Below are 25,687 nucleotides of genomic sequence, written 5' to 3' on the forward strand. Positions count from 1 at the left end.
GTCAGCAGGAGTGAATCAGAACCCCTTCCAACTTGTGTGAAAGCTACATAGCAACTGACTGTGTGGAGCAACACGGCGTTATCTCGTGTGTTGTGCCCCCTAGCAGACATTGTGGCTTGCCAAAGTAAAATCCATTTTTATCTACATACTTACCCACAATTATTATAATTGAGTTTCCCTTCTTCCCTCCCCTCTATGACCTTTTAGGCTAGAGGCGAATGGGGAAATCGGCCTGATGGGTGGTGCCTGGGAGTGGAAAATGGGCTGGGTGTCTTCTCAAAGAAAACGAGAAAGAGCACTTCAAGTATTTCTTTGTTCCTTTTTCTCGAGCTGTTAAACATGGTGTAAGTTTGTAGTGAGAATGGAGGGCTCAAACAATTATTTATAGTTAAGGGTAAGTATGTAGATAAAAATGGATTTTGCATTAAAAATCCTATTTTCATGCATGAAATTGTAATGGCTGTTTCAAAGCAGTGTAAAATGAACTTACTTGATTATATACCAAAGTCCATGAATTATGACTCTGATCTGATCCCATGTTGGGTGAACTGGGCTATAGTTATGTAAGTATGAACACAGATATGTTTATTAACTAATTGTTGGGAATATGATATTGTTCTTTCTATTACAATATTTTTGGTCAACTTTAATTCAGTTTGTGACGTATTTTTTTTTTTCATCTTTTATTTATTTTATTTATTTTTTTTTATACCATGTGGGCTTTTCATGGGAATTTATGGGCTAAAGGAGGTATTTTTTGGAGTACCTCCTATCTCAAAGCCCACCCGCTAGGAAACCCTTGTTCCGAGTGAGGAAACCCAACCCACACTCGGACCGTGGACAGGATTCGAACCCGTGCGCTTGGAGACCCCTCGGACCCCAAAGCATGAATGGTTCCACTGCACTGCACTGAAGATTTACAAGAGTTTGTACCTTACTTGTCTTTTTTTATGAAAATTTACAAACAAATATGAATGCAGGTATTGCAGTCAATTCCATTAAATCCTTACGTACGATTTTTTTTTTTTTTTTTTACCTTCCTTCCCCACTGGCCAATTATTTCAGGGTATTTTTCAACTTTCGCCAAGGGATTTTCTTTTCTTATGGGATTGTAGATCATATTTTTCTGCATCTGAACTCGAAATTCACAACTCTCTAAGTGCTCTGGTTCAGCCGTGGTGGGCCGCCAAAGTCTGAAAAATTAAGAAATATCCTTCCTGCAGGCCAACAGAAAATGGGGGTTTCACCTGTTAAACACAAGTTTTGCATATAAGTAATGAAAGATTGATGATTTGGATGTGTTACACCACTCTAGAATGAGTGGTGTAACACAGGAAACATCATGATACCACGTGTATGTCTGCATCATACAGCTATCACCTCCTACAACCACACACACACACAAAAAAAAAAAGAAGAAAAAACATTGCTCATTTCTGGTGCACACAAAGTTTTGCGTATTGTTATGGCCCGCCCGTAACATACTCCACTACCATCACCTCCTCCGCTTGCTACCTCGTTCGCCACCTCTCCACCTCATCTTCCACGCCACTGTCTCATGAACCTTCCATGCCGCCGTCTCATGAACCCTCCACGTCACCGTTTCATGAAGCCTAAAACCAAGATTACGATCCTCTCTACGAAGAGCAGGATCCTTACTATGGTCAGTATGGAGATGGCGGCGAAGAGGCGGAATTCTCCCTGCACCCAGCGACCCACCTCCGCAGATACCCCCGGTAGCACCCCCTCAGGTGTCCCCAGTACCACCCCCTCCAGCCTCAAACACAGACCTGTCCCAGGGAGACACTCGGCGACTACCTCTATCCCCCCCAGTAGACCCACTCACCAAGGTCTGGTACCCTCCAGCAAATGCACACTCACAATTCACGGTGGATTGTGACCAAGTCCTCTTCATTTTTAGAGAAGCTCATTATGGATGGTTTACAGTCGCAAGTGAAGAACCCTTAGGCTTCCGAGTATCAAACAAAGCCGCATGGTCCAGACACGAGGCTTTCCTAGCCGAGTGCTCTGACGATCCAACAGCACGCCCAAAAACTCCCACGGCGTCACAGGACCTGGCCGTCGCCAGGCACGGATTCTCCAAAACAGTGATGGAACGCCTGGGTGGATCCGTAGAACTCGATACCCCCACCATTGTACACAGCAGGAAACATCCCCTATATGATGAACTTCACAAGGCGCTCAATAAGCACAGAGTCGCCCGCACCCCAAAAGTGACACTTCTTAATCTCCTTAAGGACGTCGGTGCTACCGCAGCCCAACATAAAATAAAAAAACAACAGAGACAAACCCGTCTCTCCCAAAGCCTCTTTCCTTCAAGTCAGGTCCAAGGAAGACGAAGATGACATCCTCAACTTCCTCAACAGCAAAACCTCCCAGTCCTGCAGTTACATCACGGACCTGCCCACAACCTACACCTTCTTTGCTTCTCCCTCGCACGAAATGTTCATTATACAGCATCACCTCAAAGAGGAACTACTATCCCTCTTGGGCTTGTATGATTACACTTCCAGCACCTACTTCTTAGAAGACGAAACAAAAACAGCCCATCCTCAATCATCCCACCCTCAAATGTTCGACCGTACGATGAGATACCTCATCTTCGGCTATAAAAAATTTGCGGCGGCCGCTACCCACACCGCTGAACTACTGGGAGCGGCATCCCTACTGCTTCGCCTAGAGGTCACAGCAGTCCAAAAGGCACCCCAAACGTCTGACCTACTAGTATACAGTACAGATTTCGTGAGCACCAGCATCCTGAGCCTCAAAGGGGCCCAAGGGGTCGACCAAGCTATCGCAAATGGGACTATCAGACCCCTGCCCGTCGGTCAGAACAGTCCCAAAACACATCAACCTTCCACCTCCCAAGACCGTGGCTGCCACCCCCTCCCCAAACATCCACGTTTATCGAACGGCGGTCCTTTCGTAGCTCTTCCTCAAAAGGACACGGCCGATCTCAGCGAGGAACCACTCACGGCCAGCGAGGCGCACAGTCGGGAGGCTACAAGAGCGGACAGTACCATCCTGACTACCAGCGACGGAACAACAACCCCTCACCTAGAGGATCAACCTCGCGAGGCAGAGGCTCATACAAAGCGCCTCCAGCTACGCAACAAGGTCGCACCAACGCCGATTCCAGCAGAAAAACGAATCCGGCACACCCATCAGGCCCCAAATGAAACTGACTATCCAGGGGGACGCCTACAACTCTTCGCCACCGAGTGGTCAGACGCCCCCACCGCTATCTATCGCATTGTCAAACGAGGGTTCCACTGGACCTGGTTAGACAAACCACCTGCCCTCTCCACACCAAAGAAAAAACCACAGTTGCTCAATCCAGACCTCTCCCTCGCAATCCGGGAGTTGCTCTACAAGCAGGCGATATACAAAGCAAACCACCAACCTTGCTTCCTTTCCAACGTATTCCTGATCCCAAAGAAATCAGGGGGCTTCAGATTCATCATCAACCTCTCTCGCCTAAACAAATTCATCTATGCTCCAAGGTTTCACATGTCCAACCATACCTCGCTGGCGTCCATGGACTACTTCCATCGACCTGCAGGACACCTACTTTCATATTCCAATCCGGCCATCACTGCACAAATTCCTGGCTTTCATGCACGAAGAGCACCTATACTTCTTCAAGGCACTGCCCTTTGGATTAAATGTAGCCCCATACATCTTCACCCGACTACTCTGATACCCTCTCGGCGTACTCCACCGGTCCGGCATTCCAGTTATCGCCTACTTAGACGACTGGATGATTTGGGGGAAATCTCAGACAGACACAGCCAGAGCTTTCAACACCACCCTTCAGTACATACAGAAAGTGGGGTTCATCGTAAATATGGAAAAATCTCAAGCCATCCCAAGCACAGACACCGAATGGCTCGGAGTCCGCTGGCTGTCCGCCACAGGCCGGTGGGGCCTACCCCTCACCAAACAGATCAACCTAAAAACCTCCATTACGGACCTGCTCCACAGAAACACCTGCTCCCGCAGGGAATGGGAGAGGCCTAAACTTCGTGTCTCAAATTCTCTCCCACACTCGCCACCTTATACAACCTCTTCTGAGACCGCAACTGCTCAACAGTGCCTCTCACAGGGACATGCAAGTCCCAATCTCAGACCTCTTCAAACAAGACCTCCACCCCTGGCTGGACCTACCCCTTCTCAAACAAACAGAAGTGTTTCGCCCAGTGTCCAGCCCTCTCCTCCTATGGACAGACTGGGTGGGGGGGGCACACAGAAACTCTCAACGCCAGGGACGTGGACAGCACAAGAGCAACTACTGCACATAAACATCCTGGAGGTACGGGCGGTATGTCTAACCATCCTGCAGCTCAACATTGGCAGCCACCTGATCCATCTATTCATGGATCTCTCTTCCGACTTATTCTCTCTACTTGCTTGAAGTCAGTTCCTCAAGAACCCTCCTGGCAAAAAGAAGGTCCCCCAATGGTGCATGGATAAAGTCCTAGCTACCTTTTCCTCAGAAGAATTCAACATGAACCTACTCCTCAAGACCATATTCTTGACAGCTCTAGCTTCAGGGAACAGGGCCAGTGAACTGGCAGCCACAATAAGGGAAGGCTTAATCATTTCCAAAGACAAAGCCGTCCTTCCTACCAGCCCAGACTTCCTATTCAAAAATCAAAACTCTCAGCATCCTCGGCCTCCAGATATCACCTTCCCGGCTCTAGGGCGTAGACATTCCCTATGCCCAGTTAACGCGCTCAAAATCTACAAAGCCAGAACAGCATCCCTTCCTCACAACGGGTTTCTATTCGTAAACCCTTCCTCAGGGAAACCATTACAAGCAGGAAGACTCTCTTACTGGCTGACCAGAGCGATAAAGACGGGAGATCCTACAGCCACCGATCCAGCGGGTCATGACATTCGCAAGGTCGGATTCTCCATCGCGCACTTCAGAGGAGTGCAACCTTCCGAAATCCTACAGAACGGATTCTGGCACAGCCCCAACGTTTTCTTACATAAATACCTATTTTCTTGTAAACCGTCGCCCACCCCCGTGGTCGCCGGTAGATCTAAGTAGTTGTTTTCTTTTCATACATATTGTAACTTATATGTAAAGGAAAAATTTTTCTTATTGTGTTAACTCATATCAAGAATATTATCTCCTGTCTATGTAATTGATTTCAATATACTATAGACCCACAACGAATTTTATTCACCTTTACGACCATCTTAGACACATATTGGTATATACCTTTACCCTTTCCTAGTTTCCTCCTTTGACTGTTCCTCCTCCTTGAGGACATCTACCTTGGACGAAGGCAGGGTCTGACAACCTAAAGGCTTACAAAGGCTAACACAATTACGCAATGGAGAAATAGAAAAATAACCTCTACTGACGTAGGAAGTTATTATATTTTTCTATTTCGTAATAAGTAATTGTGTTAGCCGAGGCCGCCTCCTCCCATTATCACAGTCAAAACCTTCGTCCGTCATCACCTTGTGCTACCGGTTCACTCCGAGCTGAGGTCCAGAGCTCAACACTCCTCCTTATATACTTGACCGAGGTGATGACGTCACGACTGCCGCTTGAAAGCGACAGGCGTCACTTTAAAGCGACAGCTACTCATACGCTACCAAAAAACATGTTTTTCTTCTCTCCTTCGCATCTTTTTCTTCTTTGTTTGTCTCAAACGGAAACTAAGAAAAGGGCCAAGCAATTCAAAAGGTTCAAGAAAGGCTTACGAAGGCTAATACAATTACTTATTACGAAATAGAAAAATATAATAACTTCCTACGTCAGTAGGGGTTAAAATAGCTTTTTAAAGTGCCCCCCTTTGCATTTCCTCACCAGTTTAACCTGCAGTGTTTTTTTTTATTGTTATTGTTCACCGGCTCCCCGATGCCAATCTTACCCGTTTAACCGGTGAACATAAAAATTGGTGACCGTGACAGGACTCTATTATAACCCTTGTTCAGTGTTCCATTTTTCCAGTGACTTTTTTTCTGTGATTACATTATTTTTTCTTGTGTTTCTGTGGTGTTGTGACTTTGATGTGTTTTTTTTCTGTGACTTACTCTGCGTGTGGTTTAAATTTACCTTTGTGCGATCAAGTGGCTCCTTTTGGGATAAAAGTTCTTCATGACTTTCATTGGTATCGCATAGCAGTGGTAGAGCAGGAAACCAGGTAGAAAGGCGTGTTCACCGATAGCACATCTCTATTTTTTGCACATAGGCAGGTGTGTAATCCTTGTTATCCAAGTGTTGGGATCATCATATGTTCATGCGAACCCTCAATCCCCTCACTTCGCGGATCATTTTTCTCGCTAGTTAGAATTGGCCTTTTAACTAGTCTCTCAGACTAATCCGCCTCCTTATCAATAACAATTATCTCTGGCATGGAGCTATACATTCCTCATACTTTCTCTAACCCTAAAGCTAAAAAGCCTTGGTTTAACTCTGCTTGTTCTCGTGCTGTCAATGATAGAGAGGCGGCTCACAAACGGTTCCGTAGCCATCCAACTGCTGAAACTCATGCCCTATATATTTCTGCCCGTAATCATGCCAAATCTATTCTCCAACTTACTAAAAACTCTTTCATCAATAGAAAATGTCAAAGTCTTTCCAATTCTAACTCCTCTCGAGATTTCTGGCATCTAACCAATAATATCTCTAACAACTTTACTTCTTCGTCTTTCCCTCCTTTACTTCATCCAGATGGCTCTACAGCTGTCTCTTCTTTTTCTAAAGCTGAACTCTTCGCTCAAACCTTTGCTACCAACTCAACTTTGGATGATTCTGGGCATATTCCTCCTACTCCTCCACCCTCTGACTACTTCATCCCTAAAATTAAAATTCTTTATAAAGACGTTTTCCTGGCCCTCTCTGGCCTTGATTCTCGGAAGGCTTACGGTCCGGATGGAGTCCCTCCTGTTGTTCTCAAAACTGTGCTTCCGAACTCGCTCACTGCCTGGTCAAACTCTTTCATATGTGTCTCTACTTCTATTTATCCTTCTTGCTGGAAGTTTGCTCACATTCAACCTGTCCCTAAAAAGGTGACCACTCCAATCCTTCTAACTACCGCCCTATAGCTTTGATTTCCTGCCTTTCTAAAGCCTTTGAGTCTATCCTTAATAAGAAGATAATGAGGCATCTATCAGCTCACAACCTTCTCTCTGATTGCCAGTATGGTTTCCGTAAAGGCAGATCTACTGGTGATCTTCTTACTTTCCTAACTGAATCTTGGTCATCCTCTTTAGGGACTTCGGTGAAACCTTTGCTGTCGGCCTTGACATATCGAAAGCCTTCGATAGAGTCTGGCACAAATCTTTAATTTCTAAACTACCCTCCTATGGATTCTATCCTTCTCTCTGTACCTTCATCTCCAGTTTCCTTTCCGATCGTTCTATTGCTGCTGTAGTAGACGGTCACTGTTCTTCCCCTAAAACTATCAACAGTGGTGTTCCACAGGGTCCTGTCCTATCACCCACTCTCTTTCTATTATTCATCAATGATCTCCTAAATCTGACTCAATGCCCTATCCACTCCTATGCTGATGATACCACCTTGCATTATTCAACAGCGTTCAACAGACGCCCAACCCAACAACAATTAAATGACTCAAGGCGAGATGCTATAGGACGCCTAACTTCTGATCTTTCACGTGTTTCTGATTGGGGCAGAGAAACCTGGTTTTGTTCAATGCCTCAAAACTCAATTTCTACAACTATCTACTCGACATAACCTTCCAGACAACTATCCTCTCTTCTTCAATAACACTCAACTTCCCTCTCCTCTACATTAAACACACTCGGTCTATCCTTCACTAAAAATCTAAACTGGAAATTTCACATCTCTACTCTTGCTAAATCAGCTTCCAAGAAGTTAGGTGTCCTGTGGCGTCTTCGTCCATTTTTCTCTCCTCCCAGCTGCTTGCTCTGTACAGGGCCTTATCCGCCCGTGTATGGAGTATGGCTCTCATGTCTGGGGATCCACACACAGCTTTACTAAACAAGGTGGAATCTAAAGCTTTTCGTCTTATCAACTCTTCTCCTCTAACTGACTGTCTTGATTCTTTAAGTCACCGCCGCAATGTTGCATCTTTATCTGTCTTCTACCGCTGTTTTCATGCTGTCTGCTCTTCTGAACTTGCTAACTGCATGCCTTCCCCTCCTGCGGCCTCGCTGCACAAGACTCTCTACCTCTTCTCATCCCTATTCTGTCCATCTTCCTAATGCAAGAGTTAACCAGTATCTTCACTCCTTCATTCCCTACACTGGTAAACTCTGGAACTCTCTACCTGTGTCTGTATTTCCACCTGCCTATGACTTAAACTCTTTCAAAAGAGGAGTGTCAAGACACCTCTTACGTTAACTGGACCCTCCTTTTAGATTTTTTTGTTTTTTCTCTTTCTCCTACTTTCCTCTTAACAGGGCCTGGCAACCAGCGGGATTTTTTTTTTTTCCAACACTTTGTTTTCCCTTGGCCAGTGCCCTTGTAATGTAAAAAAAAAAAAAAAAAAAAAAAAAAAAAAAAAAAAAAAAGTCTCAGTACAATTCGCTCCTCACTCTCAAGTCTCGTAACTAGGGTAATCCGGATCCCTCTTAATGCCGTAATTCTCTAGTTTACCCCCTCTCATTAGTGATTGTACTCATAAGTGTTTACTTAAGTATAATCTAGGTAATTTCCAAGGTTGCCTTTATTATCACTCTGCCAAGTTCCTCACTTAAGTAATTCGCTTATCATTTTTGTTGTTGTTTGTTTAACATCTATTTAATATGGCTTCCGCTCAGTTTAACGTTGAAGATTTTTGTGCTGACCCTTCTCTGGAACAACTTAAAGATGCTAATATAAAGAAGGACCAGTGGAAAGCCATCGCTAAACATTTTGATGTTCCCATCACGTCTCAGATGACTAAAGAGGTCATTAAGAATGTAGTTGTTGAACATCAAGTGCAAGAAGGTCAGTTACTAGGAAATGCCATAGAAGAGTTAACTCCCATGTCAGCCTCTACGAGGACTATAATACACAGTCCCCAGGAAGAACAGGATAAGAGTAGGATAAGTCAGTGGGAAATTGAGAAGCTTAAACTAGAATACCGGATGCATGAAAAACAAATGCAACTACAGGCAGAAAAAGAAGCGAAAGAAATGCAACTACAGGAAACACTAATGTAACTACAGGCAGAAAAAGAAGATAAAGAGAGAGAATTTCAATTACAACTTAAAAGGCAGGAGAAAGAGTTAGAAATTCAGGAGTTAGCCCTACAAAATGACGCTAAGTTTAGAAGGAAAGAAATAGATATAAAGAAAAAGTTAGCAAGCTTTAATCCCGCTACAGCTGCTCCGCTAGTTCCCCCTTTTGATGAATCTGATGTTGACGGGTCATTTTGCACTTTTGAGAGCATTGCTAATAGGAATAAATGGCCCAAGGATCAGTGGGTGTCTCTCCTTATCCCTAAGCTAGTAGGAAAACCTTATAGGGTATACAACGGCCTTAGTGATGAGGTAGAATATGAAGAGATCAAAGGTAACATTCTAGACGCCTACTCTATCACTTCTGATGGATACAGACAACAGTTTCGAAAGTATGTAAAACCAGACTCTCACACCTATGTTGAATTTGCTAGTGAGAAACTAAGACAATTTAAGAAATGGTTAGCCGCCCTTAACATTACCACCTTTTCGGAGTTGCTCAATCTAATGGTCCTGGCAGAATGGAAGAACAAGTTACCCTTTAATATTCTGAGGCATGTGGAAGAACGGGGAGAGAGTGATCTTATGTCTGCCGCTAAAGTGGCTGATGTGTTTGCTTTGTTGATGGGATCCCTGGGTAGTAGAGGTCGTGGTTCACTATCTAATGTTAGGTCCTCCTTTGGGGAAGGTTTTGGGGGCGCGGGTGGTAAGCCGACCGGATTCTCACCAAATGCATATAATTCCCCCTGGTGTACATACTGTAAGAAGCCAGGACACATGATCCAAAAATGTAGACACCCGAATTGCAAGGCCTCTCAACGTCAACTTTCTTTTGTGGCCCCTAAACCTAACACATTTGAGAACAAGAAACCAGTGGCCCTAGCTAACCCTGTCAACTCTCCTCTAGAACTTTATGACTCGTACATGTATCAAGGTAAAGTGTCCCTGACTGATGGTAAAGACAAGGCAATAAATGTCAAGGTTCTGCGTGATACAGGTGCTGCCCAATCCATCTTAAGGGAAGATGTCATCCCTAGCATCAAACAGGCTTTCACTGGGGAGAAGGTGATCCTTACAGGTCTCGAATCGCAGCTCTCCTATCCCTTGGCTAAAATAAGCTTACAGTGCCCTTTAATTTCAGGAGAGGTTGTGGTAGCCATTAAACCTGGTGAACTGCCAGTACCGGGGGTACATCTTGTACTGGGTAATGATCTTGCGGGTAACTTGGCTGTTCCAAACTTAATTGTTCTTGATTCTCCTTTAACAGAAAGTCCCACTAAGACCCTGGAGGAAACATCGTCTCACTTCTTCCCAGTGTGTGCAGTCACCAGGTCTCAGTCCAAGTCCCCTGCCCTTTCACCACCTCCTCCACCAATGATTGCCTCTACTGACAACTTGTACAATAACATCATTTCAAAGGAGAATTTGATTAATGCTCAGGAACAAGATCTCACTTTGGCTAAGATCAGACATGTTGCCAGTGAGACAAAGGATATGTCTAAATTGCCTTGTTTTTATTATCAGGAAGGAGTCCTCATGCGTGCCTACAGACCTCCTGAACTAAAACAACTAGACACCTGGTCAGAAACACATCAAGTTGTCATCCCCTTGTCTGTAAGACCAGCCATTATAGAACTAGCTCATGATGGATTGTCAGGTCATCTAGGCATCCAAAAAACCTACAAGAAGGCTCTTCAACATTTTTTTGGCCAGGAATGAAAAGGATGTGTCACACTATGTAAAACATGTCACATATGTCAAATTCTGGGTAAGCCTAACGAACGCCTTGTGCCAGCTCCTCTGACGCCTATTCCAGTTCAGACAGAGCTCTTCGAAAAGATCGTTCTAGACTGCGTAGGGCCCTTACCCAAAACCAAACGAGGGAATCAGTATTTGTTAACCCTCATGGATCCCACTACCAGGTACCCTGAAGCATTCCCTCTTAAGAACATCACATCAAAGACCATTGTAAAACATCTAATACATTTTTTCACCTCGGTAGGAATTCCAAAACAAATTCAGTCTGACAAGGGTAGCAATTTCACTAGCAATTTTTTCCAACAGATAGTGAATGAGCTAAACATCGACCATGTTACCTCCTCGGCTTACCACCCCCAATCCCAAGGCTGTCTGGAGCGGTTTCACCAAACATTAAAATCCATGATGAAGAAATATTGCTTGGAGCATCAAGGAGACTGGGATGAAAGTATCTCTTTCCTTCTCTTCGCTTTAAGAGAATCTCCTCAAGATTCTTTAGGTTACTCCCCTTTTGAATTACTCTATGGTAGACAGATCAGGGGGCCTCTCAAAATATTAAAGCATCAATGGTTTACTCAAAATACTCCTTCAAGCCCCAGTGTGTCTGACTACATCAGTAACCTTAAGAATAAAATCAGTGAAGTCAGATCTTTTGCTAAATCAAACTTCCTCAAATATCAAACTAAAATGCAACAAAATTCTCTCCCCAAATCTGTCATGAGAAGTTTCAAACCAGGAGACAAGGTTTTATTTTTCTCCCACTCCAGGCAATGCTCTTCACAGTAAGTTCATGGGACCTTATGTTGTGGCTCAAAAACTAAGTCCATTAAACTATGTGGTCCACACTCCTGACCGTCGTAAGGATTCCCAACTAGTTCATATTAATCTAATGAAACCTTACCACTCCAGAGAACCAGAGGACGACTTGTCTCGCACTGTATCTGTATGTCTGGTAGGGAAGGAGTCTGGTCCTGTGCCCCCCGAGGAAGAGTCCGACATCGAATTCCTCTTCTCATTACCTAAAGGGCGCCCCTCAAACACCCAAATCATGTCCAACCTTGATGGGGTTTTTCTTTCCTTAACACCTTCACAACAGTCTGATCTTAAAAAGTTATTGCTAGACTTTTCAGAAATCACAGGTGACCTTCCAGGATTTTGTACTACTATCCAACATGATATAACATTAATATCTGATGACATCAAGCCTATAAGACAACCAGCCTATCGCATTTCACCCATTAAAAGAGACGATGAAAAAAGAGGTAGACTATCTGCTCTGTTATCACCTTGCAGAACCTAGTATATCTCCCTGGGCTTCTCCCTGCCTGTTAACATCTAAGCCAGATGGTAGTAGTCGTTTTTGCACCGACTACAGGAAATTAAATAAAGTGACAGTGCCAGACTCCTACCCATTGCCCTTGATAGAGGACCTTATAGATAGCATAGGAGTAGCCAAATTTGTAACCACCATAGATTTACTTAAGGGTTACTACCAGATTCCCCTCTCGGACGAGGGCCGAATAATATCCGCCTTCATCACCCCCTTTGGACTATACCAATACACAGTGATGCCCTTCGGCTTGTATAATGCTCCCGCCACCTTCCCGAGGGCTATAAATTACATCACCCAGGACTTGGAGGGAACATCTGCCTCTCTGGACGACCTGGTGGTGACTTCGGACGACTGGGTGACACATCTGACCTGTCTCCGGAGGCTGATGGGTCGGTTGCTGGAAGCCGGTCTTACAATCAACCTGGCCAAGTCCACCTTTGGGAAGTCTATGGTGGTCTACCTGGGACATGTGGTGGGGAACGGCAAGGTTCGCCCCAAGAGAGCCAATGTGGAGGCCATCCTTGGTTTTCCTGTCCCTACCACCAGGAAAGCTCTCATGAGGTTCTTGGGGATGGCTGGTTTCTACAGACGATTCTGTAGGAACTTCTCCACCCTGGCCGCCCCCCTGACGGACCTTATCAGCACTTTCGTCCCCTTGCACTGGACCCCGACCTGTGACCAAGCCTTCCAACATCTTAAAGCGTTCCTCTCCTCGGAGCCAGTGGTCTGGACGCCAGATCACTCCCGCTTCTTCCATCTACAAGTGGACGTGAGTGGAGTTGGAGTGGGTGCTGTTCTCCTTCAAGCAGACCCCACAAGCGGCATCCTCCATCCCGTCGCCTATCACTCCACCAAGCTGAAGAAACACCAACTCAACTACTCCACCATCGAGAAGGAGGCTCTGGCACTCGTCCTGGCGCTCCAACGTTTTGAGTGCTACCTTCATCCTGGTCCTCAAACTACGAAGGTCTTCACCGATCACAACCCTCTGGCCTTCCTTCACGCCATGAAGAACCGAAACCAACGCATTCTTAGGTGGGCCTTGTTAACTCAACCCTTCAACTTGGAAGTCCACCATATCAAGGGGGTGGACAACATCATCGCCGAGGCCTTATCAAGATCTCCCGTCTCACCTCCTTCATGAGCCATTACGGAGGTCTTAGGAGGGGAGGAAATGTTACGGCCCGCCCGTAACATACTCCACTACCATCACCTCCGCTTGCTACCTCGTTCGCCACCTCTCCACCTCACCTTCCACGCCACTGTCTCATGAACCTTCCACGCCGCCGTCTCATGAACCCTCCACGTCACCGTCTCATGAAGCCCTGCTACTGTCCTGAAGTTGGATTCACGCTGCCCCATTCGACTCCAGCGGAAGTGTTAAAGCAAGCTCGGCTTTCTGGAAAGTCAGTCGAGGTCCAGGCCTCAACCAGTGAACATAACGCCTCTTGGACTACTGTGGGATCAACCATCACCCAGCACTTCACCACTGGGACACCGCATAAGTATCACTTCCCCTCGTCCATTTTTTCCACATTGCCTCCATATAGGATTAGTATTATTGTTAGGTATTAAGTTGGGTTTTTTATTTTTGTATTTATTTCTGTGTTATATGTATATGTGTATGTCAGTTTCATATGTTTCATGTTATATCTATGTGTATGTCAGTTTCATGTTTCATGTTATATCTATGTGTATGTCAGTTTCATGTTTCATGTTATATCTATGTGTATGTCAGTTTCATTATTGGGTTATAAAAATAGCTTTTTAAAGTGCCCCCCTTTGCATTTCCTCACCAGTTGAACCTGCAGTGTTTTTTTTTATTGTTATCGTTCACCGGCTCCCCGATGCCAATCTTACCCATTTAACCGGTGAATGTAACAGTATTTACCTAGTTGTAGTTTTACAGGGCCTGGGCTTTATGCTCGAGTGGCCCCGTCTCCATATCTACATTTATCAAATTTTTCTTTAAAGCTATGTACACTCTTTGTGTATGTATGCATGTATGTGTGCGACAGGGATTTACATGGTGCCCAGATAACCCTCCAGTGACCCACACAAAGCAAGGGAGGGCCTAGGGAGGGGAGAGGAGGCGGGAAGAGGGAGTAACAGGCTCGACGAGACCCTCTGTGAATCACGTGGGGATGGGGGCGGGGTTGGACTGCCAGTATGCAGCGCAGGCCAGCATTACAATAGTCAGTCTTGACCTACAGAAAATGCTCTTTCCAATGGTGCTAATGCCAGCTCGCAATCTCTTACTACCAATTTTTTACAGCCCTTGCTATATGTAGGCTGATCAGCATTACAGTTTCAAATATCATGTGCCAATATGTAGGCTAGTCGCACATTAGGGGTTAACTAGGGTTTCATATAAATTTCCTTATGCCAAGCTTTTTTTTTATGTTTTCTGAATAAAAGTGTGAAAAACCTAACTTTCTAGTTTAATTTAATTTAATTTTATATATATATATATATATATATATATATATATATATATATATATATATATATATATATATATATATATATATATATATATATATATATATATATATATATATATATATATATATATATTTTTTTTTTTTTTTTGTGTGTGTGTGTGTGTGTGTGTGTGTGTGTGTGTGTGTGTGTATTTACCTAGTTGTAGTTTTACAGGGGGCTTTATGCTTATGTGGTCCCATCTCCATATCTACACTTATCCAATCTTACTTTAAAAGTGTGCACACTCGTTGCAGACACTACTTCTTCATCTAAACTGTTCCACGTCTCAATACATCTCTGCGGGAAACTATATTTTTTAATATCTCTCAGATATCTTCCTTTTTTCAGGTTTTTACTGTGCGATCTTGTGCTTCGGATATCATATTCTTCTCTCAGGATCAGAGTCTCATTATCCACTTGGTCCATTCCGTTGATCAATTTATAAACTTGTATCAGGTCTCCTCTCTCCCTTCTTTGTTTCAGGGTTGGTAGATCCATAGCCTTTAGTCTCTCCTCATATGTCATCCCTTCAAATTCTGGAACCATTCTAGTAGCTATTTTTTGTAGCCTCTCCAATTTCCTTATGTGTTTCTTTTTATGAGGGGTCCACACTACTCCTGCATATTCCAATCTGTGTCTTATTATAGTACTTATCAATTTCTTCATCATTTCTTTGTCCATGTAGTGAAATGCTACTCCAATATTCCTTAGCAAATTATATGTTTCTCTAAAAATTCTATCAATATGGCTTACTGGTTGATTGTTTTCTTCCATCGTCACTCCTAAGTCCTTTTCTTTTTTTACTTTGTCCAGTTCTACTCCATCTCCCATCTTATAGATTCCCACAGGTCGTCTTTCACTCTTTCCCATTTCCATGACATGGCTTTTGTTCACATTGAATTCCTTTTCTAAAACCAAATCGGCTATTTGATATTGATTTGTTGTCTTCAAGGAACTCGATCCATTGTTTCTTTATTATTCTTTCACACATCTTGCATATTACACTAGTTAGTGATACCGGTCTGTAATTTAAAGGTTCTTCCTTCCTTCCGCTCTTATGTATGGGAACCACCTCAGCTCTTTTCCATTCTACTGGCACTGTTCCATTATCTATTGAGCATTTTATGATGTATATAGGACTTGCTAGTTCTTCCTACATTCTTTCAGTATTCTGCCTGAGACTTCATCCGGTCCCATTGCCTTCTCTTCATCCAGTTCCTTCATTAACTCTTTTATTTCAAGCTTGGTTACTTTAATCTCTTTCATATAGATTGTCTTTCTATTACTCTGTGGCCTCTCAAATTTGGATTCCTTAGTAAAGACCTCCTGGAATTTTTCATTTAATAGTTCTGCCATACTTTTTGGGTCTTCCACCATCCCGTTCTCTCCTTTTAACCTTTCTATTGTTTCTTTTTGCCTAATTTTTCCATTTATGAATCTATAGAACAATTTTGGTTGCTCCTTACATTTTTCGACAGTGTCTTTTTCAAAGTTCTTTTCCTCTTCTTTCCTCACCTTAACATATTCATTTCTTGCTGCTTTGAAGTTTTCCTTATTTGCTGGATTCCTATTTCTCCTCCACCTTTTCCATGCTCCATCTCTTTTCTCCTTTGCCTTGGCACACCTATGCATTAAACCAATCTTTCTTTCCTTCTTCTTTAGGTCTATATTTTGGGACATATTCCCTGACTCCTGTTTTGTATATTTCCAAAAATAAGTTATATTTGTCTTGCATTGTCTCTGAGTTTTCCATCTCCTCCCAGTCTACGTTTTTAAAATAGTTCTTGAGATTCTCAATATCAGCCTTTCTGTAATTTAATCGGTCTCCTTTGTATGAATCGTCTCTATCTTCCTTTCCCTCTTCTATATCTATTTCTAGTATTGCATGATCACTCTTTCCCAATGGGCACATATCTTATATCATCATTCATTTGTATACCCCTTGTAAAAAATAGGTCCAATCTCGCCGGCTCATCGTTTCCTCTGAATCTTGTGCATTCTTTTACTCTCTGGTCCATCATATTGTCTATCATTAGGTTCAAGAATATTTCTCCCCAGGCTTCTTCCCCCATACCACTTTCATAATTTTCCCAGTCCACTTCTTTACAGTTGAAATCTCCTACTAATATCACTTTTCTCCTTTCTTTAACGATTCTCATTAGACTCCTTCTTGTATCATCTATCATGTCTTTATATTCTTGATTGGTCCATGAATTTGTTTTTGGTGGCACATATGTTACAATGATTGTTATCTCTTTTTTATTAATATGCATCTTAATATACAATACTTCTGCTTTTCCTTCACATTCCATTTCATTTATCACTATCTCTTTCCTAAACATAATCATGACTCCTCCTCCTCCTTTACCCACTCTGTCTCTTCTCCATACATTATACCTATTGTCCAAGTCTATTTTGATTGCCTTATTTTAGTGTGTGTGTGTGTGTGTGTATTTACCTAATTGTATTTACCTAATTGTAACATACGGGAAAAGAGCTATGCTCGTACTGTCCCGTCTCCATATCTACTAATGTCCAGCTTTTTCTTAAAATCATGAATATTCCTTGCGTTGACCACTTCCACGTCTAAACTATTCCATGCTTCCACCCTTCTATGAGGGAAGCTATATTTTTTCACATCTCTCCTATAAGTGGCCATTTTTAGTTTTTTCCCATGCCCTCTCGACATTCTTTCATTCCACATACACAGATCTTCCCTATCCATTTTTTCCATGCCAATCATCACTCTGTATATTGCTATCAGGTCTCCCCTTTCTCTTCTGTTTTCCAGGGTCGGAAGTTGCATTCTGTTCAGTCTGTCTTCATAAGTCAAATCTCTTAAGTCAGGCACCATTGTGTGTGTGTGTGTGTGTGTGTGTGTGTGTGTGTGTGTGTGTGTGTGTGTGTGTGTGTGTGTGTGTGTGTAATGTACTAACCACATTTCAATTGTTTCTTGATATCCAGAAGAGGAGGCTCAAGAAAAGGGAGTGTGGGTGATACACTGTCAGGACAAAACTGTCAACCAAGAGTGTGTAGTGAGCAACTACCATGGCAAGATGATGCTACAGCAACTTCTTCACTTAATCCATGTCTTACAACTACCTTTGTGGGTTAGTGTACATAATGAAAAGAGAGAGAATTGATAGATTATTAGCATTACTTCCTCTGCCCAAATAACTGATTATGTAGGTATGAACTTATATGCCGTCAAATGTAATTTTGTTGCTCCTTGGATTTTTAAGTTATATATATATTTTTTTTTTATTCAAAGCTGAGTGAAGAGTAAATGATTTTGTCTCATTTTATGTTGAAACCTTAGTTCATCTAGGTCTAAATAACTGCAAAATATTCATAAATAGAGTTATAACTTGATAATCTACCTTGGGCAGAAGATAGGCAATCCTACTGTCTTATGTTTACTTAGTTGTAACAAACTATGCTTGTGCTGTTCTATCTTCATGTCTAGTTTTGTCTAACTTATTTCTAAAATTGTGAATATTTCTTGCTTAGACCACCTCCTCTACCAGTCCATTCTCTACTTCTATAGTATTTCTGTATGGGAAGCTATACTTCAGGTTGTTTTTTTTTCTGCAAGTGGTAGACTTCTCTTATTGTGGCCTCTGGTGTTTCTTATTCAGCACAGACATATCTTCTTTATCCAGTTTCTTCACTTTGCTCTCCATCCTATTTTCACTGCTATTAGATCTTCCCTTACTCTTCTATCTTCCATTGTCAGAAGCTTAATTTTATTAAGTCTCATCTCATTTAGAAGAGTCTTTAGTCCTGACACCATCTTTGTTTCTACTCTTTGTACCCTTTTCAAGTTTCCTTTATATATTTCTCCTTCCAAGATAATGAGATGCTGCAGCATATTTCAACCTTGATCACATAATTTTGATTATTATTTTCTTTATAATTTTTTCATCCAAAGATATGAATACTATCCACATGTTTATCAGTTAAGAACTCCAATAATACACATGCCAAATATGACTTTTTTACATTTGCCATGATTAAACTCCCTTTATCCTTTATTCCAATCTTGTATTTTATGGAAATATCTCTGTAGTTTCTTACAATCATTCATTCCTTATCCCATTTTAGAAGTTTTGAAAATCGACTTGTAGCTTGTTATTCCATATGTCATGTCATGTATAATTTAAGTTGGATCCGAATAAGCCAGACATCAGATAAGCTGAATATTTTCTGGATTTTTTTTTTCCTATTTATGTTCTATTCTGAGTGCACTGGTAGACATTTCTTTTCATTTGGTTGAGTGATTTTAAGCCACAGAACTTATATATTGGCTAAGATATCTTTGTCATCATTCAAGTTGTTTGAGGAGTTGTATGAGTTGTTTGAGACATAAAATGGGCACACGTGCCACATCACTGCTGGTACCAAAGTCAGTATTTACACAGCTGACTTAACAAGCACATAGCAGTGTCTCCTTCTTCTGCTCACTCTGTGGCCCATATTCATGCATTTGTAATTCTATCATGGCTTCTAAGGGCAAGGTTGTGTCATTCACATCAGTTAGGAAGCTGAAGATGCTGAGCATGTTCATGTATTTACCTAGTTGTCACATTCAGGAGAAGAGCTATGCTCACACTGTCCCATCTCCATATGAGGAGTCTCATGCTGAAGGAGCGTAACCGCCACCCTGACCGTTTTTGAGTTAGTACTGGTTCCCGGTAGATGGCAGTCTTGTATGCCACGTGACAACAAAGAAACACCTGATAGCTACCTCTATGACCCCAAGGCAGAGGGTTTAGAGTCAGGTACCAACACGCAATAAATGTATGGAGGAGGTCTGAAATTTCAGAGTTGAAGTAGCTTATGAGCCACCGCAAGCTAGCTAATGGGAGCGCGGGTTGCGGGAAAGCCACCGCTCAGCCAATCATAGCCACGTTACCATCCCGCTTCTTCAGTCAAGTGGCGCCATTCTTACAACATGTTTTGCGTCTCCTTGGGAACTCTCCCTGTTTTCAGCCATTTTTCTTGTGGATTTACCTGCCAAAATGAGTGACCAGAGTGGAGGAGAGGTGTCAGTGCTTAGGGCGAGTAAACGTAGACGGCCATGGCGGCACAAAAGGTTGGCCCAGATTGTAAGTGCAAAAATAAGTGTTTTGCCAAAGTTGGTGCTGATAATATTAAAGTGATATTTGATGCCTTTTGGGCCATGGACAGTCATGATTATTAATAGTTAGATTTTTCAAGATTTGGTCATTTTTCATAACCTAACATGTAATTTCTAGCATTATCCACCATTTTTTTCATTGAAAAGTACATAATAGAAGTTTTTAACAGTTAATTCCTCCCTGGTTTGACACCATTTCTATTGATGGTTGATGTTTTGAGTGATTTTTTTATTGTGAAAATGGCATTTTTTCATCCCAATACCCATTTCATGTGAAGGCTGGTTTTAAAAGCTTTCCATTGGTGTATAATACATTACGTTTTCATCCATTTTCGACCGCATTATCATTGTCTAACTTTACGGGCCTTTTTCTCAAAACTATGTTAGTGGCGGTTACGCTCCTTCAGCATGAGACGCCTCATATTCACACTTATCCAACTTTTCTTTGAAATAATGAATGTTTCTTCCACAAACCACCTCCTCCTCCAGTCTATTCCATGGTTCAATGCTTCTATTTGGGAAGCTAAACTTCACATCTTTCCTACATATGGTTGCCCTTTTTTTTTTTTTTTTTTTTTTTTCAGGTCCTCTCTGTTCAATACATCCACTCCATTTCCCACTCTGTACACTGCAATCAATTCACTTCTTTCTCTCCTCCTCTTTAGAGTTGTGAGCCTGATGCTATAAAGTCTCTCCTCATAAGTCTGAACCCAAAGTTCTGGTACTATCTTAGCTGTCCCTCTCGGTTTTCTCTCAAGCTTTTAAATTTTATTTATTTATTTATTTATTTATTTATTTTTGTGAGAAGACCAGACCACTGCAGCATAGTCTAATCATGACCTTATCATTGTGACTATTATTTTTCTCATAATTTCCTTATCTAGGTAATGCCATTATTATGTTCTTCACCAAGTTTAGAACTTGCCCTGTAATCTTGTTAATGTATTTGTTCATAACACTTTATCTGTAGCTGTCACTCCCAAGTCATTCTCCTTCACCCTGTTGTGTAAAGTCTCTACTCCCATTTTATAATCATATGCATACCCTCTGCCACTCCTTTGAAATTTCATCTTTTTGTGTTTATTTACCACTGTTTCGTGTCAGAGACCAATCTCTTTGTGCTGAATGCATGACAGAGGTGATAGTGTCTGGCATGGAGGCATACATTCCTCATTATTTCTCTCAGCCTAACCCTTCTAAACCTTGATGTAACAGTGTGTTCTCATGCTATATATGATAGAGAGGTTGCCCACAAAAGGTACTTGAGCTTTCCATCTCCTGAATCTCACACACTATATTTCTGCCTAAAATCATGCCAAGTCTGTTCTTTAACTTGCCAAACACTCCTTCATAAATAAAATATGTCAAAATCTTTCAAACTCAAACTCTCCTCGTGACTTCTAGCATCTAGCCAAAAACATCTCCAGTAACTTCACTTCTTCATTTTTTCCTCCTTTCTTTCATCCTGATGGCACCACTGCTATCTCATCTGTTTCTAAAACTGAACTTTTCTCTCAAATGTTTGCTGAGAACTCCACCTTGGATAATTCTGGGCTTGTCCCTTCCTCTGCTCTTCCCTCTGACTATTTCATGTCTTCAGTCAAAATTTTTTGAATGATGTTTTCCATGCTCTCTCTGGCCTAAACCCTCAGAAGGCTTATAGACCTGATGGGGTCCTTCCTATTGTTCTCAGAAACTGTGCTTCCATTCTTGCACCTTGCCTGGCCAAACTCTTTCAACTTTGTCTTTCAAGTCCTACTTTTCCTTCTTGCTGGAAGTTTGTCTACATTCAGCCTGTTCTTAAAAAGAGTGACCGTTCTAATATCTCAAAGTACCGTCCTATAGCTTTAATCTCTTGCTTGTTTAAAGTTTTTGTATCTATCCTGAATAGGAAGATTCTTAAACATCTGTCATTTCACGATCATCTATCTGATAACCAGTATGGCTTTTGTCAAGGTCACTCTACTGGTGATCTTCTGGCTTTCCTTACTGAGTCTTGGTCATCCTCTTTTAGAGATTTTGGTGAAACCTTTGCTGTTGCATTAGGCTTATCAAAAGCTTTTGATAGAGTCTGGCATAAGGCTTTGATTTCTAAACTGCTTCCTACAGCTACTATCCTTCTCTCTGCCATCTGTGGTAGATGGCCTTTATTCTTCTCCTAAATATATTAAAATGGTGTTCCTCCATCTATCAACTCGACACAACCTTGTTGTGCTTGTAGTTAGCAAGATCAGTAGAACAGTTAGCATGAAAATAGTAATAAAAGATAGAAAGAGATGCAACATTATGGTATGTAGTGAGAAAGAGGCTGAAGACAGTCAGTCAGAGGAGGAGAATTGATGAGAAGAAAAGCTTTTGATTCCAACAAATCTAATAAAACTATGTGAATGGAACTCAGCCCCCCCCCCCCAGACATGCCTTCATACAGAGGCAAATAAGGTCTTTGTACAGAATTACCAGTTGGAGGGATGAAAAAAAACTGGTGGAGATGCCTCAGAATGCCTAACTTCATAGAAGCTGTTTTAGCAAGAGATGAGAGGTGAAGTTTTCAGTTATGAGTAAAGGACAAACTGAGGATAATCAGTGTGGAAGAGGGGGGGACAACTGAATGTCATTGAAGAAGAGGGGATAGTTGTCTGGAAGGTTGTGTCGAATTGATTGATGGAGGAATTTGGGTTTTTGAGGCATTGAACATTACTAAGTTTTCTCTGCCCTAATCAGAAATCTTAGAAAGATCAGAAGTTAGGCATTTTGTGGTGTCTGTGCATGATCTGTTGACTTTCTGAAGGGTTGGTCGTTTCTGAAAAGACGTGAAAAAGTGTAGGTTAGTATCATCAGTGTAGGAGTGGATAGGGCAAGAAGTTTGGTTAAGGTCATTAATGAATAACTGAAAGAGTGGGTGACAGGATAGAATCTTAAGGAACACCACTGTCAATAGAATTGCGAGAAGAACAGTGGCCATCTAACACAGTTGCAATGGAACAGTCAGAAAGAAAACTTGAAATAAAGTTGCAGAGAGAAGGATGGAAACTGTAGAAGGGTAGTATTGAAATCAAAGCTTTGTGCCAGACTCTATCAAAAGCTTTTGATGTGTCTAATGTGACAGCAAAAGTTTCACTGAAATTTCTAAAAGAGGATGACCAAGACTCAGTAAGAGCCAGAAAATCACCAGTAGAGCGACCTTGATGGAAGCCATACTTGCAATCAGATAGAAGATTATAAAGTGACTGATGTTTAAGAATCTTCCTATTCAGGATAGATTCAAGAACTTTAGACAAGCAAGAGATTAAAGCTATAGGGTGGTAGTTTGAGGGATTAGAACAGTTACCCTTTTTTTATGAACAGGCTTAATGTAGGCAAACTTCCAGCATAAAGGAAAGGTAGAAGTCGATAGACATAGTTGAAAGAGTTTGGCCAGGCAAAGTGCAAGCACGGTGGCACAGTTTTTGAGAACAATCAAATTCATAAGTCTTCTGAGGGTTTAGGCCAGAGAGGGTACGGGAAACATCATTACGAAGAACTTTAATTAATGATATAGTCAGAGGGAAGAGGAGAAGGAAGAACAAGCCCAGAATTATCCAAGGTGGAGTTGTTAGCAAAGGTTTGAGATAAGGATTCAGCTTTAGGGACAGATGAGATGGCAGTGGTGCCATCAGGATGAAATTAAGGAGAAAAAGATGAAGAAGTAAAGTTATTTGAAATGTTTTTGGCTAGATGCCAGAAGTCTCAAAGGGAGTTGAAGGTTAAAAGATTTTGATATCTTCTATTTATGAGGGAGTATTTGGCAAGTTGAAGAATGGACTTGGCATGATTCTGGGCAAAAATATAAAGTGCATGAGATTCAGATGATGGAAGACTGAAGTACCTTTTGTGGGCAACTTCTCTATCATGTATAGCATGAGAACAGGCAGAGTTAAACCAAAGTTTAGAAGGTTTAGGTTGGGAAAAAGAATGAGGAATGTATACTTCCATGCCAGACACTATCACCTCTGTTAATCATTCAGCATACAGAGATGGGTCTCTGAAATGGAAAATCAGCTCAATACCTTCTCAGGTTCCCCAACTAGCAGATGCAAAATGCCAGAGACTCATCCCCAACAAACAAAAACAGGGTGGGCCTCCGTAGGCTTTACGTACGTCAAACAAGCGGCCCTCTGCAGGCCACTGACGTAGACCCGTTGCCAGTCTTGCTCATTGGTTTTACGAAGGGCCGTTGATGGAGGCCCAATGCAGTAATTACTGCCATACCCCGCTTAAAACTGTATGGTTAAAAAAAACACTAAAAAGGCTCAATTAAAACAAAATATGTAAGAAATATAAAAATATATAGTAATTCATAGTATTATCTGTACATATAGACTCAACAATGTTTCTAATAACTTGAAACTTAAACACAGCTTGTACGAAATAATGAAAAACACATCACTTGTGTATACTGAGGTACAAATGCCAAATGCCAGAGACACATCCCCAACAAACAAAAACAGGGCGGGCCTCCGCAGGCTTTACGTACGTCAAACAAGTGGCCCTCTGCAGGCCACTGACGTAGACCCGCTGCCAGTCTTGCTCATCGGTTTTACGAAGGGCCGCTGATGGAGGGCCAATGCAGTAATTACTGCCATACCCCACTTAAAACTGTATGGTCCAAAAAAATTTAAAAAGGCTCAATTAAAACAAAATATGTAAGAAATATAAAAATATATATTAATTTATAGTATTATCTGTACATATAGACTCAACAATGTTTCTAATAACTTGAAACTAAAACACAGCTTGTACGAAATAATGAAGAACACATCACTTGTGTATACTGAGGTACAAATGTATACATATATGCAGTGGTCCCAACTTAAAAAAAGATATGAGAGGGGACGGCTCGTCTCCGGCTGCGGACGGGAAGAAGTGAAAATACCTATGGTGTTACAGGGCCCGGGTACCTCTGAGTTAGTGTCCTGTTGATGTCCTACTGTCGCATAGTGTTGAAAGTGAGGGATATGGAGAGTGGTTCCTGAGAGGAGAGTGTGGGCGGTGATTGTTTTGGCCGTAATCAGCTGATGATAGCAAACATGGCGGCTACCCCTAGGCAACCCAAGGATTTTGAAGGTTTTGTAACTACTCCAAGAAGACTGGAGAAATTAGATATGGATGCAAGAATCCAAGCACTGGAAAGTAAGTTCCTAAACATTTTGTCCATAGAAGAAAAACTGGATAGAGTTATAGCCGAGAATGATTCGTTCAAAAAAGAGATCTGTTTGTTAACGATCGCGAATAAAGAGCTATTGAAGGAAAAAGTAGAGATAGAGAAGGAAAACCAACAACTAAGAAAACAATGTGAAGAGATGAAGGCTAAACTCCTAGAAATGGAGATGAAAATATCCGAAGGGAACTTGAGGAAGGAGGAATGCCTTAATCTAATTGATGCCAGGATGAAAGAAGTGAACCATGAACATCAAGAGGTACAAAGGTCCTTTAGGGAGATAGTAAAAAAGCAGGAAGAGGAAAATAAAGTGATTACGCAGAGTGAAATGGTAAAGGCACTAAAGGAAAATGAGTATGTGGTGAGAGATATTGTTGAAAAGAAAAAATGTGTGATCATAACAGGATTGAGGGAGGAAACTAACAGAAACTGGCAGGATAGGAGGAATAAGGAAAATGACAGGATTAAGTCTTTACTGAATAAGATCTCTGTGGAGGAAGAGGACCTATATGCTGAGGTAGAAGAAAGTGTGAGATTGGGAGCTTTTGAGGAAGGCAAGAATAGACCATTAAAATTGAAATTA

At 41.9% G+C, this 25,687-nt stretch overlaps 1 protein-coding gene across 4 annotated transcripts in view; it reads left to right on the forward strand.

The window, feature by feature from the left end:
* Positions 1-25,687, forward strand: part of LOC123511349 (thioredoxin domain-containing protein 16-like) — a 548,807-nt gene that overhangs the window by 144,478 nt on the left and 378,642 nt on the right. For all 4 annotated transcript variants that reach the window (XR_006676769.1, XR_006676768.1, XM_045267153.1 and 1 more), the window contains exon 7: positions 17,732-17,877. Coding sequence is in view for 2 of the 4 variants with exons in the window: in XM_045267153.1 (XP_045123088.1) it covers positions 17,732-17,877 (146 nt within the window). In the remaining 2 variants the exon portion in view is untranslated. The remainder of the gene's footprint in view (positions 1-17,731; positions 17,878-25,687) is intronic.

The sequence above is a fragment of the Portunus trituberculatus genome, chromosome 31, assembly GCF_017591435.1.
Source record: "Portunus trituberculatus isolate SZX2019 chromosome 31, ASM1759143v1, whole genome shotgun sequence".
NCBI lineage: Eukaryota > Metazoa > Arthropoda > Malacostraca > Decapoda > Portunidae > Portunus > Portunus trituberculatus.